Raw genomic sequence first — 17,406 nt, 5'->3', positions numbered from 1 at the left:
GGGAGGGAAGGAAAGAGGGAGGGAGGGAGGAAGGAATAGAGGCAGAAACACAGACAGACGAAGGCTTTCCGCTCCAAGAATCTGGATAGCTTCTGGTCAGCTCTCCACAAAATGGCAATTAATTGGTTGGGTTCTCCAGCATCCATACAAAGGCCTCTTTATTTTAGCCTGCTTCTTCATAATATAGATATTATATGCCTGGCTCTCGTTTCACATGCCACTCTCCCACGAGAATTAGGCATTATGAGAAAAGGCCAGTGTATCATTTCTTTCGGAGCTGAATTGCCCCTTTCCTTGCAAAGCCTTGCCTTTAATAAATAGAGAGGTAGTTCTGGAGTGGGGAGGCAGAAGGCGAGACTTGCTTCTCGAAGACCGTTTGTGAAGGAGATGTGGCTGAAGCAAAGCTGGAGCTGGGCGCTCAAACGTCTAGCAATTACGCTGCAGAGGATGCATGAGAGAGACATCAGTATGACTACTGCAGGCATGTGGGTTCACTCACATGCGCCTCCCTTTGGCTGGAGATGCGCCAAGGCACAGCTGGACCAGGTCAGAACAGCCACAGCTAGCAATGGACCAATCTGCTCACAGTGGTACCTCGGGTTAAGAACTTAATTCATTCCAGAGGTCCGTTCTTAACCTGAAACTGTTCTTAACCTGAGGTATCACATTAAGCTAATGGGGCAGCCTCCTGCTGCTGCCGCCGCGCGATTTCTGTTCTCATCCTGAAGCAAAGTTCTTAACCCGAGGTACTATTTCTGGGTTAGCGGAGTCTGTAACCTGAAGAGCCTGTAACCTGAGGTACCACTGTATTTCTGTTTCTCATTTTTCCAAGCTTATGTTCAGTTCTCCATATTTGCACATCTGTTTGTGATATAGCTCACAAAAGAGCGGGAAAACGTCTAGCAATCCCAGCAGCCTTTGCAACTGCAATCCCATGACCCTTTCAGTTCCCATTATCCCTGGACCAGTGGGATGATGAGAGTTGTAGTCCAACAACTTGGAGACCCAAGTTTGGGAAACACTGGACTTCCTCTGGGGTCCCTTCCAACTCTACAATTCTAGGCTTCTATGGATCATTACTGTTAGTTTCTGTTGAGTTCACAGAAAGGGGGAGGATGTCAGTTTCTGTTTGTGCCACTGTGCAGCTGCTTAGAGTCACAGGACTCTGTTTACATTCCAGAGACCTTCCAGGCTGTTGGAAGTCTCACTGGAGACGGGAGACGGATGTGACGTTAGTGGTTTCCTGTTCCTTTGTTCCTTTGTTCAGTTGCTCTCTGCTTTCATAGAGAGAGGGTTATATTTCTTTGCTGTCTGTGTAGTAAGAAATAAAGCATTGCGATGTAGCCATAAATCTCATCACTTCCCTGTGCTGGAAACTCTGCTGAACGGGAATGTGCCTGAGGCTCAGGGTGTCAATTATCATTGGGGACGATTACGGAGGAAGATGAGCGTTATCAGCTCGGTCGAACGCAGATCCCGACAATTACTGCACCCCAGAGCCCAGGATCAGCAAGCTCTGCTGCAAGAGGTTTGAAGAGCCCTCTGCTCCCCTTCCCAAACTTGCCAGGGGCAGCGTTCAGAGCAGGGCACGGCTGCTGCCATTCCAAATGTGGTCCCTAGCACTTTTGGCCTCACTCTTGTGATAGGAATTTTATGGTTTTAGATATATGGTAATGTTCATAACCGCACGTACATAGATCAGCACAGGAAGACCAACCTGGAACCATTTTGATTCCTAAACTGACCAAATCTTTCCTCTGCAAGGTCAAAATGGAAAAGCCTCCCCATTGTCTTTTCCTTCACAAATCCTGTCTTAAGGGTATGTCTGTGTTTGAATAGGGTGTGAGCTTGTGACCTGGCCCAGGAACTAAGTATTTATCATTACAAAAGACTGGCCAGGCTCCCCAGGCAATCCAATCAAGTAACCTGCCAGACAGGAGATAAACAACAACAGGAGAAAAACAATATTCAAATTTCTGTTTTAGACCGCCTTTTCTGTGGTATAGGTGTGATGTATCTGAGGGGTGGTCTTAGGTTACACCCCTTCTGTGATGTATGTATGATGTTTCTGGGGTGGTCTTGATCTACAGGGTGGCAATTTCAAAAGTCTTTATAAGGCCTTGCACGCCATTTTTCTGGGTCCCTCCCTTCTCCTGCGAGTGAGGGGAGCACCCTGTTGCAACAGATCAATAAAGATCAAGCTTACTAGCTGCTTTGCTTCTCAATATTCTCTGGTTGGCCTCTGACCATATTCTCTCCTACCAATAGGGAACCTATGTAAGGACTCTATATGGGCTCTTGGATACCCCATAAGGGAAAAGGGCAATTTTTGGTTACAACACTCTGATGCTCCACCACAACGTTTCCTGTGACCTTACTGCCACATCTTGGCATGGGGAGCAGCAACGATGGCTCCCATACATCTGCTTTCACAGATGATTTAAGTCTGTCTTTCAGTGGCTAAGACTATGGGGTGGTTTTAGCTGATGGTGCCGCATGCTTTGCTTTAAAAATCCCCAAATAAAGCAATCTTTCACAGGCTCCGAGGAAGGAAATCAGAACGGGTGCAATTTTGCAGGCACCCTGAGCAAAGCAGATTGGGAAAATAAGCTTTTCATTACGGTTTGCAGGCCCAGTCACAACGGCTGGGGCACTCAAGAGCTGGAAAACATAATCAGGAAGCTTCCCTTACTTATCTTGGTCAGGCATATTTTTTCTCAAATTTTCAAGCACAGGAATCGAAGTGTGCAAGGTCTCCTTTTAAAGCAGGTTAAGCCTTTTAACTTTCACACCACATCAGAGGCTGGCAATTTTGTTCCTTGCTCGGGAGCAGAGGTTTGCTTCTTATTCCATTGATGCAGCTCATGGGCCAATCTAGATATTGAATCTTTGCCTTAAATGTGCAAGTATTATTATTTTTGAATGCTGCCTCAAGGGGCCTGAAAAAATGCGGAAGGTGTGGAAGGGGGTGAGCCGGGGGGGGGGGGGAGCAGGGAAGGATTTAACTCTTTACTTTCCCGCTGTGTTCTTCACAAAGATCCTGTTCTCTGAAGCTGGCATCTGCTTTGGGAAGAAATTCCCGCACTGGTGCCCATGGGGATTTCTTCTCATGCAAATACCAGGCTTCAAAGGAATTTCCCCCAGGAGCACAACCGGGGAAGGGATGGGTTAAAATCCACACACACAAACACCCTGAGTCTGAACGTTTGGCCTGGCATCTCCTCCTTATTATAAAACATCACTTTGATAAGACAGGTTTGAAGGCTTCCTGTCGAAAACTATCTTTCACAAGGGCTGCCAATTTTCTTTTCTGCTAAATCTCTTTGAAGAGCTGGGGGACTCTGGATGCTTCCAGTTTGGAGTTTCCTGGCAGGTGTCATCTTCGACATGTCACCAATGCAGTAATACTGCATTAGTGGTGGGTTTGTACTGAGCCGTCCACCCGCCATTCTGCTTTAATAGCTTCTCAGGGATGCTTCCCCAATGTTATTGCATTACAGTGGTACCTCGGGTTGCGAACGGGATCCATTTCGGAGCCCCGTTTGCAACATGAGCAGAACGCAACCCACGTCTGCACATGCACGGGTCGCGATTCGCTGCTTCTGCACATGCACGAGCGGCGAAACCCGGAAGTAACCCTTTCTGGTACTTCCGGGTCACTGTGGGACACAACCTGAAAAGATATAACCCGAAGCAAACGTAACAAGAGGTATGACTGTATTGCCATTTGGAAAGGCAAGTTTTTGCTGTTGTTGTTATTCAGCAACTGGACAGTGGCAAATCAGCCATATATCTCTCCTGCCAACCCCACTGCACAGCAAGGACCAGTGCCCGTTGGGTGCTCAGTAACTGCAAAATGCTAGCAGTCACGGCACGGTTGCTAACTCTTTAGCTGGGCTTTCAACAGCGGTTTGGGTGACACCAGTTTCTGGGCACAGAGATCCATGTTATCAGCTGGTCTTTGCAGCTGAAGCTGCGGTTAAGACACAGGAATCATGTGGCACAGCTGTCACATGGAAGGTGGATCAAGCTTGGCTTTCTCCAGCTCCGGAGGGTAGGACTCAAACCAATGGCTTCAAGTTACAAGGAAGGAGATTCCGAGGCAACATCAGGAAGAACTTTCTGACAGTTAGGGTTATTTGACAGTGGAACGGTCTCCCTTGGGAGGTGGTAGACTCTCCTTCCTTGGAGGTTTTTAAGCAGAGGTTGGGTGGCCATATGTCAAGGATGCTGTAGCTGAGATTCCTGCTGTGATGGCCTGGGACTCGGGCTCGGAACCAGAGGAGTCTCAGTCCGCACCACATCCTTTGCCTCAGGCATCATCTGAACCGAGTCTGGGGCCTGATCCTGAAGAGTCCCAGTCTGCACAGGTTCCCCTGCAACAAACACCAGCTGGGCCGAGTCAGGGGCCTGAGCATGCCCTGGCTCCAGATGCGGGGATTACCTCGTTGCCTTCAGCTGGGCCATCACTTACAGCTGCTCCACTACCGGTTGGGTCAGGAGAGGCTGAGGTGGCCTCTGGGTCTAGTAACTTACTGACATCTCCCGAGCCGCAGAAACTGAGGTCTGAGAGAAGGAGAGACCTGAGTACTTGCAGGAGGAGTGCTCGCCTTTGGGCGAGACAGGGAGGTGAGTCACCAGGGGATCGGGACCGGCCGTTACCCCGACAAAGATAAAAGGCTGTCGGACCCCGCCCCAGGTTGCGGGAGCAACATTGCTGTTTGCTAGAACCTGCCCGAGACCCTGTGCCTGACCTTGCCTGGTTTCCTGCCTTGGCCCTTTTGGACTGACTCCTCGGAGAATCCTTGGATTCGGGACCGGACCTGGACCGTGTTGCTCGGGTTAACCCCCAGGCCCAGCCCACCTGCCTAGATGACCCTCGGGGTCCCTTCCAATTCTATGATTCTATGGTTTGACTTCACCCCCAGAGGCATACTCCACTGTCTCTCGAGACAGACAGATGCCAACAAGTAAGGGATGACAGTCATTCTTTGGGAATGCAGGGCGTGGAAACTCCAGGTGTTGCTGGACTACAATGCCCATCAACCCTGACCATTGGCCATGCTTCCTGGGGCTAGTGGGAGTTGTAGCCCCAGAATCTGGAGGGCCACAAGTTCCCCCAGCCCCATGCATTGTCTCCCCAAAAGAAAACTTTAGTATAGCCAATGAGAGGAGATCAGAAAGAACCAAGGCGAATACAACAAACACATTCAGAATAGGGTGAGCTTGAACTTAATTTTCACCATTCAGCCAGCCTCCCATCCTCCAGCCAGTGAGGGAGTGTGCAAGCTTAAAGCACGGTTTAAAGGCAGTGTTAGAAACTGAGATATATAAGTTGGCACCAAATGGCACCTTAATCATAGGTTACGGTCCCAACAATGGAATGTCTATTTGCCAGGGGGGTTGGGGTCCTTTTCCAACCCTACGATCTCAACTACATTGCTTGACCATAGCTTGCTCTTACAACAATTCTCTCGTCCCAGTACGCGAGGAGAAACACACACAAGGGAATTGGACATGCTATTAACTATGGACTAAGGCAGAGGTTTGTAAACTGTGGTTGCCAAGCTGGCGCCCAGAAATCTCCACGTAATCGCAATTGGAGCTTTGCCAGTAGCAAAACACGCCTGGCTACTTCTGAACACTGGTGAATGTGAGATGTGAGCAACATCCATAAAGTGTGCAGTTGGCAGAGGCTGGTTTGAAGGGGTTCAGAGGGAATTTGGAAACAAAAGTACAGGGCGCCATAGAAAACACACCAACACAGGCTGTGTGTCGCACCATGCATTTAAAGCACTTTTGTGATACTGTGTGTGATACAGTGTGCTTTTATGGTATCATAGCCCTTTTAAGTATATGGTGTGATTATGGCCATAACATATAATCATAACAACTTACACATTATAGCAAGTTGTGACTTGAATGTTTGGAAGCCAAGATTATATATAAATACATTGTTTCTTGGATGAAACCCTTAACGTTTTCTAAAAGTAGAGTTTCAAAAAGAAGAATTATGGAGGTTATCCTTTCTCTCTCTCTTTTAAAGGAGGAGTGTGAAGAAAAGGCAGTTGAGGAGAGGTGAAAAAGAAAAGTTAGAAAGAGATAAAGAGAATTCTCAGAACTGTAGTTTGCAATGGGTGCAGGGAACTGTAGTTTGGTGGAGGGTGAACTATGGTATTATGTATTGTATTGTATTATTATTTTTTACTATAAGTCGCTTGGAGACCTTTGGGTGACAAGCAACTAATAAGTTTAATAGATCATCATCCTTTGTGACAAACTCAACCTGCATATAAGAGGTAGTTCTGTGTGTGTCCATCATGTGTTCTTGCAAGCACGCAGGACATGCATAAGTTCCTACAAGAAACTGGTACCCACATCCAAGATGCGTTCAGTGCAAACAGCCCTTAGGAATTTCGCCTTTATGTATGCGTACGAATGACAAATTGTGCAGTGGAGTAGAAAACAATGCAATAATTAAAACATGCCAAAGATCAAGTGCCATAGATTTAAATGCCTTGTCATCTAGTTCAGTACTGTCTACTTCGGTGGTTTTCAACCAGTGTGTGGTGGCAGCCTTGGGTGCCTTGAATGATGGTCAGGGGTGCCGTGGGTGACCCTGGTCTCTGTCCCTCTTTCCTTCCCTCCCTCCTCTGATGCCCTCTTGTGTCTCTACCTCCCAGAGGCTTGCACAGCTGCTTGTTGAAGCAGCCCTTGCTATAAGGTCCTCAGGCGAATGGTGCCTCTGGGGCTGGCCAGGGGGTGCTTCCCAGGCCCCTGTGGGCACCTCTCTTTGGGACGGGGGGCAATTCAGAGACCGGGGGGCGGCAGCAGCTGCCTGGAGGACTCCCAATGAGAAGGAAGAGGGGAGGAGGCTGTGGGAACACTCTACAAGGGAAGGGTATTTGAAAAAGGGTGAGGGGCTGCCGGCTCTGCAGGCAAGGGGTGTCATAACTGAGCTCCTGAGCCCCACAGGGATGCCGCAGGAAGAATGTAGTTGGACAAGGGAGCTGTGGACCCAAAAAGGTTGAAAACCTCTGATCTTGGATAAAATGACAGGAAGGATTCGAAAGCTGTGGGACCAGAGATTTACAGAAGATTGGAAGAAATATACGAACTATTTGAAGAGCAACTGTAATCAACAAATTACGCTAGTAGGACTACAAGAAGTTTGTAAGGAGGAATATATGAAATATTGCAAAGAAGAGAAAGAAGAGAGACATTAGTTATGATATTTAAATGTAATAGTGAAAGTAAGAAATGTAAATTAAGTGAAAAGAGTGGAAAATTTTCAGATGTGGTTGATGGAAGTAAAAAAAAAATTGTATAAGATATCATAGAATCATAGAGTTGGAATAGACCACAAGGGCCATCGAGTCCAACCCCCTGCCAAGCAGGAAACACCATCAGAGCACTCCTGACATATGGTTGTCAAGCCTCTGCTTAAAGACCTCCAAAGAAGGAGACTCCACCACACTCCTTGGCAGCAAATTCCACTGTCGAACAGCTCTTACTGTCAGGAAGTTCTTCCTAATGTTTAGGTGGAATCTTCTTTCTTGTAGTTTGGATCCATTGCTCCATGTCCGCTTCTCTGGAGCAGCAGAAAACAACCTTTCTCCCTCCTCTATATGACATCCTTTTATATATTTGAACATGGCTATCATATCACCCCTTATACAAAAGTATGTTTAATAATTGTTGGAAATGATATGATATATGATATGATATGATATGATATGATATGATATGATATGATATGATATGATAGATAAATAGAAATAGAAATAGAAATAGAAATAGAAATATAGCTATAGATATATGTAAAGGGACCCCTGACCATTAGGTCCAGTCGTGACCGACTCTGGAGTTGAGGGGCTCATCTCGCTTTATTAGCTGAGGGAGCCGGCGTACAGCTTCTGGGTCATGTGGCCAGCATGACTAAGCCGCTTCTGGCAAACCAGAGCAGCGCACGGAAATGGCATTTACCTTCCCGCCAGAGCGGTACCTATTTATCTATTTGACGTGCTTTCGAACTGCTAGGTTGGCAAGAGCAGGGACCAAGCAACGGGAGCTCACCCCATTGCGGGGATTCAAACCGCTGACCTTCTGATCAGCAAGTCCTAGGTTCTGTGGTCTCCTCTGGTCTACTCCGACTGTCACCGACTCTCTGGGGTCTCAGATAGCTTTCCCCAACCCTACCCGGAGACAGCTGGGGCCTTCTGCATGCAGGGCAGAAGTTCTTCCATTGTTGTTCTCTCCTTAACAGAAAATGCCTGTCCAAATAGAAATGGCCGAGGTTCTGGAAAACCTCCAGGTTTTTCCATAAATTGGATGTGACAGGTGAGGAATGTGTCATCATGGAGAGAATGCAGAAGGCCTCTCTCCCTCACATAAAACTACATCTTGGGGACTATCCAATAAACCTGGGTTGCAAAAAGTTTCAGGAAAAAAACATAAAGGCCCCCCCAAAACTCCCAAGGTACCAATTTATCATTTGTGGGCTGGAACATCTGGCTAGCCATTGTGAGAAAATGATGATGGGCGAGATGGGAGTCTGCTTTGATCCAGCAGGTCTCTTTGAACGCTCTTGAGATACAGAATTCACTACTACAAGACACTGCAAGGTTAATCTAATCTGTGATTCTGGTCTGAGAAGTCTCGTCTTAACAGGTCACTTATTCCCATTGTTTTAAACCAGAAGATATCAATGTTCCAACAGAAAGCGGGCGAAAAACCAGTGCAGTCCCTTTTGCGAATAACAGTGTAAAACTGATCGCCGGCAGGCCCTCAGTAAAAACCCTGAGTCTATTTAACACAGTGCCAGATTTATATAGGTGAAACTTCTGTGCCACATATAGATGGAAGCTTGAGTTTGCTCAAGTCAGTAGGATCTTAGTGCTGTTAGTGGATTCTCCCATGTACATTTAAGGTGTAAATTTGGTACCAGTATTGCAAAAGAACATACCAAGAGCCCTGCTGAAACAAACCAAAGTCCCAATTAGTCCAACAGTTGCCTATGGAAAGCTTTCCTGCAGCATCACATACCCTCTGAAGAGTGGGCTTGTGAAAAGACGGAGTGCAAGTATGCAATGAAAAATTTAAAGATTTTCTTAATTCTTTTTTAAAAGATTCATGTTTACTAGCCTGGAGTATGAGTGTGTAATAAAAAAAAATTAAAAGGTTTTATTAATTCTTTTTAAAGGATCCTAGTTAACTAGCTTGGAGTATAAGTACACAATAAAAAAATTAAAAGATTTTATTAATTATTTTTTAAAAAGATTCTATTTTACTAGCTTGGAGTACATAATAAAAAAAGATTATTTTTTTAAAGACTCTAGTTTACTAGCTCAGAGTATGAATACATGATAATAAATGGAAATATTTTATTAATTCTTTACGGAAGATTCTAGTTTACTAGCTTTTTAAAAAAGACTGAACACATTCACAGGGGGTCTCGATGGTTTTTAGCCGTGATAGCTAAATGGACCCTCCATAGCCACGAGCAGTCTATCTCATAGGAAATTATATAGAGTCAAGCCATTAGTCCATCTAGCACAATACTGTCTACCCAGGCTGGCAGCAGCCCTCCAGAGAGTCTTTCCCAGCCCTGCCAGGAGATGATGTGAGTTGAACCGGGCCCATTTTGCGTGAAAACCTTCTGCTACATGGGGGGTGTCAACCCTCTCGCCTTCGTAGTCAGGCAGGAGTGCAAATACCACCAGCAGTGACCAGCTCCATGCCTAGCGTATCTTGGTACTGGATCCATTCCTCAGCCGTGGTTTGACCACGAAAACCCTTCGGACTCCCAAGTGTGTCGGAGCCGAGAGAGGCGATAAGGCCCCAGCACTAGGATCTGCGCTCATCTCCAACGGTGATCCCTTGTCCTCCAATATTAACAATATTGTTTGTGAAACCTGGACTTTGGGGCAGTTTGTGCCCATTTGAGCACAGCTCTCTGACCCTTAGATGGAAGATTTTGAGCTGGGTGAGGGTTCACCTATCCCCTCGTCCCATCTCTGTGGGATTGGCTGGTGGCCCAGCAGGGAGGGAGGGAACCTTGGCTCGGCTCCAAGCAACGGAGTAAACGGCAAAAGGCAGGCCACGCAATGCAGACTGCATGGACATTCATCCAAGCCAAGGCTTCCGTGGAGACAGGTGCTGGCCATGCTCCAAGAGCACACTGGTCAGTGCGTCAAGCAGGGAACATGTTTTTCCCAGTCCTCCCCTCCAGCCTTTCCCCACGGCTGACATTAAGCATCTCCCCATTGCTCCAGGAGTTTTTCTTAATAAAGAAGGGAAAGGCAAGCTTTGAACTGATCAGGAGCTCATGGTTTTGCTTAGCCAGTTCCAAGGGCCTTGGGAAAAAAAGAGTTGGATCTGTTCTCTGGGCCTGTTTTGCTCAGCCCTAAATTGTTGATTTTCTTCCCAGTGACTCTGACAAAGATACTGCCAGAGCCAATGTAGTCATTCTTATTCACATGGAGAGGGTTCAGCTTTCCCAGCTGTCTAATTGCGCAACCTCTGGCAAGACACGTTTTTATGCCTGCCTCAGTTTCTCATCTGTAAAATGGGAATGTTTGGGGGCCTGCCTTGTGGATGGACTACAGGGTGTGAACATGGAATGTTCTTGTAAAACACTGCTTGCAAAGCACTTCATTGCTTTGTTGTTGTTTTAAAATGGGCCCACCCCATAAGAATCCTATGGTGTTCTCTATTGCTCCCATTTTACAGGTAAGGGAACTGAGGATGAGAGTGGGAGTGAGAATGTGACTCGCCTCAGGCCGCAGAATGACTCTGTGGCAAAGATGGGTCAGGAATCCTGGTGCCTCTATTCAACGGATCGTGACAGCTTTCACTTTAATTGAAAACACATGGGGCGATGGTCCGTTCCTAATTAATGCAACGTACTTGCTTTATAGGGATGCGGGTGGCACTGTGGGTTAAACCACAGAGCCTAGGACTTGCCGATCAGAAGGTCGGTGGTTCGAATCCCTGCAGCAGGGTGAGCTCCCGTTGCTCGGTCCCTGCTCCTGCCAACCTAGCAGTTCGAAAGCATGTCAAAGTGCAAGTAGATCAATAGGTCCAGCGGGAAAGTAAACGGCGTTTCCGTGCGCTCCTCTGGTTCGCCAGAAGCGGCTTAGTCATGCTGCCCACGTGGTCCGGGAGCTGTAGGCCGGCTCCCTTGGCCAATAAAGCAAGATGAGCGCCGCAACCCCAGAGTTGGTCACGACTGGACCTAATGGTCAGGGGTCCCTTTACCTTTACCTTTTTGCCTGCTTTATAAGTTGAGCACATTTGCTTTATCGTTTGCACTGCTGTTCTTGTGTCCTTTTTACAGAGTGATCCTGCACGGCCAAAGGCTGAATAGGAAGAATCTGTGGCAAAGGTGAGGACTGGACACAGGAGATTAAAAATCATAAATCTGATGTATTGAGGTTGGGTTGGAGGCATGTGGAGCAGGGGAGAGAGATCTTCCAGAAACATCTGGAGGAGGGCAATTACAGAGGAAACAGAAATGAAAGGAAAACAAAATAGACTTGAATCAGCTCAGGACTGTCATTTCCTCTGGGGTGTGGGGAGAGAAAGACTACTCTCTGGGGAGGAGGGAGTGAATAATGTGGAGAGAAGCAGGAGTCAAGGGAAATGCTAACAGAGACATTGAACACACTTTTATTACTTATGGAAAATCTTTCAATTAAAAAAATATCAAAAAAGATATAGGGATAAATGAATTAGAAATGGGATGATAAATGCATATATGTATTTAGATATAGGGATAAATGTAAAAAGGTAAAGGTAAAGACCCCTAGATGGTTAAGCCCAGTCAAAGGTGACTATGGGGTTGCAGCGCTCATCTCGCTTTCAGGCCAAGGGAGCCGGTGTTTGTCCTCAGACAGCTTTTCGGGTCATGTGGCCAACATGACCAAACCGCTTCTGGTGCAACGGGACACCGAAACCAGAGCAGTGCACGGAAGCACCATTTACCCTGCTGCCACAGGGTAGACCTATTGATCTACTTGTACTGGCATGCTTTCAAACTGCTAGGTTGGCAGGAGCTGGAACAGAGCAACGGGAGCTCACTCTGTTGCAGGGATTCGAACCGCCGACCTTCCGATTAGCAAGCCCAAGAAGCTCAGTGGTTTAGACCACAGCGCCACCCTATACATTTATAGGGATAAATGTATTTCGATATAGACAATGTGCTATTGTTTATACGGACCATGAGTTGTGGGGGTGGCTGGGAGATAAATCCAACAACGTATATTTTATGAATTACTGAAAAAGGTGAAGGAGGGCAGCATTGTGAAACTCCAAAACCCCATCTGTCCCCTGGCCAAACCCTCTGCCCAAAACCCAAGCAAGACCATTACACTTCAACCTCCCCCTTCCCCAGCAATTCTCTGCCACTTTCACACAAACGGGGCAGCAGACAGGGACGTATTCCCTGCAGTTTTGCCAGTACTGAATGTGGCAAACTTTAGAGGTGGGTCCCAAGTAAGAAAATGTACATGCAGAGACAGTGACACAGACAAGAAAGGAGGGGGAGAGAGAGAGAACAAAAGAAGGGAGGTGTATCGAAGAAGGCGTATCCAAGCTCCAGTGCGGTATTGCCGTTATCGGGTGTTGCAGTACGACCCGGGAGCCCAGGGTTTGTGCATTCAATAAATATGAACCAGAGGTCAGGGAAATAAAGGCGGGGGCAGCAATAATCTTTGCATCTAGCTTGCGAAGGCAGCACGTGGCGGGCGGAAACCGGCCACACAATTGTAGGCCAGACAGAATAGATCGGAAATTCTTGCAACCAGCTTTCCCTTCCTCTTGCGCCCACCCACGCACCCCCCAGCAAAAAACAAAATCTCCAATAGCACTCTTTGTATCTCCGTTATTCAGACGTGGCACAAGGGCAATACAGGAAGATGACAGCAGCAAACAAAAGAGAGGGATTGCAGTCTCAAGGCAAAACATTTCGGCCTGTCTTCTCCAGCTGCTCTGATGTGTAATCAAAGGGTGCTGTGCCGCCAAGGTGGCCTTCCTGGCACCCTTGCAGCACCGTTTGATTGACAGCATGGCAGCACATTCTGCTCTTTATGGCTTTAATATCTTTGCTTTGTAAATAACAGCATTCTAGCAGCCAACGGCATCCTTCCACAAGGCTTCCGGAGCAAACTTGTCCGGCATGTCCTTTTCAATGCTTTGAAAACTACCTCTCCCGCACAGGATTGCAGCCTGGAGAGTATTTCTAAAAGGTCACATGCTTTATCTCTCGCTCTGATACAGATAAGCCCATCATTTCCACCCGCTCAGGCTGCCATCCTGCGGGAGTTCCTTCTGCAAAGCTGCAGTGTCACAACTTGACTTCGCTTCTTATGCCGACGAATTAGCTCGGGGTTACTGTTTTGGGGGGAAGAGGGTCTCCAATAATGACGATGTAAAAATAAAGCCACCCTATCCAAAAATTGACGCACCCTTGCCTGTTTGGAAATCAGTATCTACTGAAGCCAGGAGGGAAGCTGGAAGGGAAGCTCTGCAGGGGGAAATGTCCTATGCTTCATCAAGTTTTTAATTTCTTCTTATCAATAAAGGAGCGCGACGAAGGAGAGGCAGGATTCATCCCGAGGGCTAGCCCCGGCCTCCTGCGAAGGAGAGGCAAGCGCGCCCTTCCCTGCTGCTGGGTGTCCCCGCGTGCCCTTGGGCTGCCCAGCTGCGCAGCCCGCCAGGGGTGCCCGGCTGGCACTCACTCACCTGAATCCGGCCACGGCGCTGCGGTTCCTCCGCCAGACTCTGCCTTGCTGCAGCAGGACTCCCTGCACGACCTCCTTCTCGTCCGGCAGCCGGTAGACGGGGAAGATGTACAGCCAGCAGAGGACAAAGAAGCCCAGGGCGCTGGCGCCCACCGGCAGCCGGGTGCGGGGGCCTTTGCACGCCAGGAGACCCGCCGCCATCCTCCGATGCCGTTTCCCCGCCTTCCAGTCGCTCATCGGGAGCCAGCGGGCAGCTCCCGGCGCCGCAGGAGCCGCAGTCCCGACCACCACCTCATCCTCCGGGGGCGAAGAAGCGCCCCATGGCCAGGGCGCCGCCGCCGAAAACAGCAGCAGCAGCAGCGCGTTCCTCTTCCTCGCCGATGCGCCCAGGCGCGCCGTTCCTTCTCCTCCTCCTTCTGCCGCTGCTGCTTAAAGACGCCGAGGAAAGGGGTGGGGGCTGCAAGGAGGAGGGAGGGCGGGCAAGCCCACGGGCCCCCCCATGGCTCGTCCGGCCTTGCAAAGCCTCCGCCGCCTCCCCCCGCGATTTCTAAAGAGGGAGGGAGATCCGAGAGAGAGAGAGAGAAAGCAGAGCGCAGCTCGCATGTGCTGCCCGGCTTGCTTTGCAAAAAGCTGTGCAAAGCGCAGCGGCGCCCCGACGGAGCGGCAACCCGCCTGGGTCCTCTCCTTGTCGGTTGCGAGTCTGGGGAGGGGAGGGGAGAGAGGGGAGGGGTTGGGATCCTCGAGGCTGGAAAGCAGCGTAAGGAAAAGGGGGAGGGGGACAGAAGGGGGTGTGGCGGCGGCGTCTGGCTACGACGCGCGGAGGCTCTGCCGGGTTCCTGCGCGCCACAAGCGCGCCCTAGCCAAAATTGTGCGCATTCACCCACAAATCACACCCACCCACCCACATAGAAAGGGACCAGGGGAGGGGTGGGCTTGGCCACTTCGTCTCTCCGCTTTTCTCTTTCTTTTGTTGCTCTTGAGCTTTCTGCCGCAGGCAAAAAATGTAAAAATGAAAGATTTGGAGCAGCCAGAAAAAGAAAAGAGGCGAAGCGATGGGTATTATTCCTAAAGAAGGAAAACGGCGATTTCTAAGGGGGTGGAGTTGACGAAATCAAAAGCTGCTATTGTTTTCCAAAGATAAAGCGGTCAGGGGGAAGCCGAGATGATCTTTAACAATAAAGAAACGTCGAGGAGGAGGTGTGGCGAGAAGATCGCGCCTTCGTGAGGATTTGGAGGTTGAGAGGAGAAACGGGGCAGCTGGGAATCTTGGCCGAGGTGAGAGCGCTGCTGGGGAACACTAGCAGCCTTCTGGTGAATCAGATGTCTGCTCCGTCTAGCTCGGCATTGTCTACAAAGGGAGGGTTGCTGGTGGCGCTTCAGAGCGAGGGCCACATTCCCGTCTCTGCGACCTTCCGCGGGCCGCATGCCAGGGCTGGGCGGCGTTAAAGTGCAAATTAATGTATGTGGTGGAAGCGTTACCTTGGTGCAGTAGACTAGTTTCTACACACACACACCCTCTATTCTCCAGAAAACACCAGGTAAGTTCACTGTCCAGCCAGGAGGAAAGGACTCAAGGAAGGTATAGGGTCGGTGTGACCTGCATGTGACTCAGGAAGCATCATTTAGCCCCAGCCTGAGGTTTCCCCGCCTGTGGTCAGCCTTGGCTGACCGTAGCTCTCCAGGATATCACCCAGGGAGTAATCCTAGCCCTAACTGAAGACACCGGGGATTGAATTTTCTGTTTACCTCAGTTACAAACGCCAGGTGTGCTGCAGACCTTGTTACCAATGCAAGGCAGTCTCTGTGTAGCAGCAGTCTTTGGGGTTCCAGCCCCACATTGGGCAAAAAGATTCCTGCATTGCAGGGGGTTGGGCTAGATGACCCCCATGGTCCCTTCCAACTCTACACTTCTAGGATTCTATGCACCTGAAACTCACATAGCCCCCTAACAGACCCTAATTTAGTTAATTGTCTTCTACCTCCCTCCACACTCCATCTTGAGACTCTGGGTGGTAGTCAAATTGGTGGTACCCAAAATAGAGCCATTGAAATTAATTCACAGAAGGCCCATTCATTTAAACAGGCTTACTCCTGAGTAAAACATAGCAGAATACCACCCTGGGTCATTCCACGCCAAATCACCTGATTTTAATACTCGACCGTGCTCTCACAACTCAGATTTTCTTCCCAAGAAATTTATGTGGTTATTTTATAACCATAAAAAACACCCTCCTTATATTTAAAACATAACAAGTACATGGTTAGCCCATTCTACAAAAAAAGTATGACACATGTGTTAGTTGTGGTTCGCGCCCTATGGCTTATCGAATCTACTGGGAATAAAATGACAAAAATTCACTTTGAATGGTCAGTGACCCTTTTCTGTAGCACTTAATACCATTTTTATACCTTATTTTGAAAGAGAACACAATTAGCTTTATTTTGATACCCAAATAAGCCCAATTGGTTGAAAAATAAGTGAAACAGGTTGTTGTTTTGTTTAAACTGATGCAGAAATTGCATTAGTCTAAATCACGCGAAAATTGAAATTTTCTAAACATTCTCCTGCGCCCAATTTTGGACCAAAAAAAATCTTTAAAAATTAATTTGAGGTTATGAGCTCCCATTGCTCGGTCCCTGCTCCTGCCAACCTAGGAGTTCGAAAGCACGTCAAAGTGCAAGTAGATAAATAGGTATCGCTCCGGCGGGAAGGTAAACGGCGTTTCCGTGCGCTGCTCTGGTTCGCCAGAAGCGGCTTTGTCATGCTGGCCACATGACCCGGAAGCTGTACGCCGGCTCCCTCAGCCAGTAAAGCGAGATGAACGTCGCAACCCCAGAGTCGATCACGACTGGACCTAATGGTCAGGGGTCCCTTTACCTTTACCATAGGTATCTACACATAAATTTTTTTAAAGAAAATCTTTGTCATGAGAGCACACGGCACCAGGTGATTTGGCATGGAACGACCCCCCTAGGACTCCATGACACAAGTCAAACTTCCCCCGGCACACAAACATCTATGCTTTGTTTTAACCATTAATCTGATGAGCTATAGAGTACCTGAAAGCTTGCCAATTACTCTGTGATATTTTGGTTAGCCTACTAACAACTTTGCTGTACTGTGGATTTAGAGTATTTTCTTAAAGATCAGTAGCTTGGCTTCTGTGTTCTCTTCACCAGGTTTACAGTCTTCAAGACAACAGGAAAGAAGTGGAGAGGCAGGAAGTGAGCATGACTTTGTGGAACTAACCCAGGCAGGAAGATGGGACCCCAACTTTCATTATTTATTATTATTATTATTTAAATGTATACACTGCCCTATACTCGGAGGTCTCAGGGCGGTTATGTCACAAGCTATCAGGCCTTACCCCTACCCCTTCAGAACAAGCAGGCCTCTCTCTTGAATCCTGCCTCCTCCCTGCCCTTTTTCTCTGTTTTCCATGAGGACTAGCGACTTGCAGAGCCCACTCCAACACAGGGAGATGCTAAGCCTTCAAAGCCACTGTTATAAGGGCAGGTGAAGATTTTATTCTGTCGGTGAGACTGAATCCAATAGTCCATTCACGCATGCAAGGCAACAAAGAGGCCAGTGTTAACCGGTCCTGGTGTAGTGCGGGGAATGTTGGCACATGATAAAAAATATCCTTTATTGATGCTGTTGCTT

The 17,406-nt window shown here is 48.2% G+C and overlaps 1 protein-coding gene across 1 annotated transcript in view; it reads right to left on the bottom strand.

Annotated features, from left to right (window-relative positions):
- The window catches only part of ST8SIA1 (ST8 alpha-N-acetyl-neuraminide alpha-2,8-sialyltransferase 1), a 101,800-nt gene extending 87,329 nt beyond the window's left edge, over positions 1-14,471 (bottom strand). The window contains exon 1 of the mRNA XM_028746034.2: positions 13,744-14,471. Within this exon, the coding sequence (XP_028601867.2) occupies positions 13,744-13,979 (236 nt within the window). The 5' untranslated portion in view covers positions 13,980-14,471. The remainder of the gene's footprint in view (positions 1-13,743) is intronic.
- Positions 14,472-17,406: the final 2,935 nt, after the last annotated feature.

Source organism: Podarcis muralis, chromosome 10 (assembly GCF_964188315.1).
Source record: "Podarcis muralis chromosome 10, rPodMur119.hap1.1, whole genome shotgun sequence".
NCBI classification, from domain to species: Eukaryota; Metazoa; Chordata; class Lepidosauria; order Squamata; family Lacertidae; genus Podarcis; species Podarcis muralis.
Note: the sequence above shows the minus strand (reverse complement) of the source record. Positions and strands in the feature narration are given on the sequence as shown.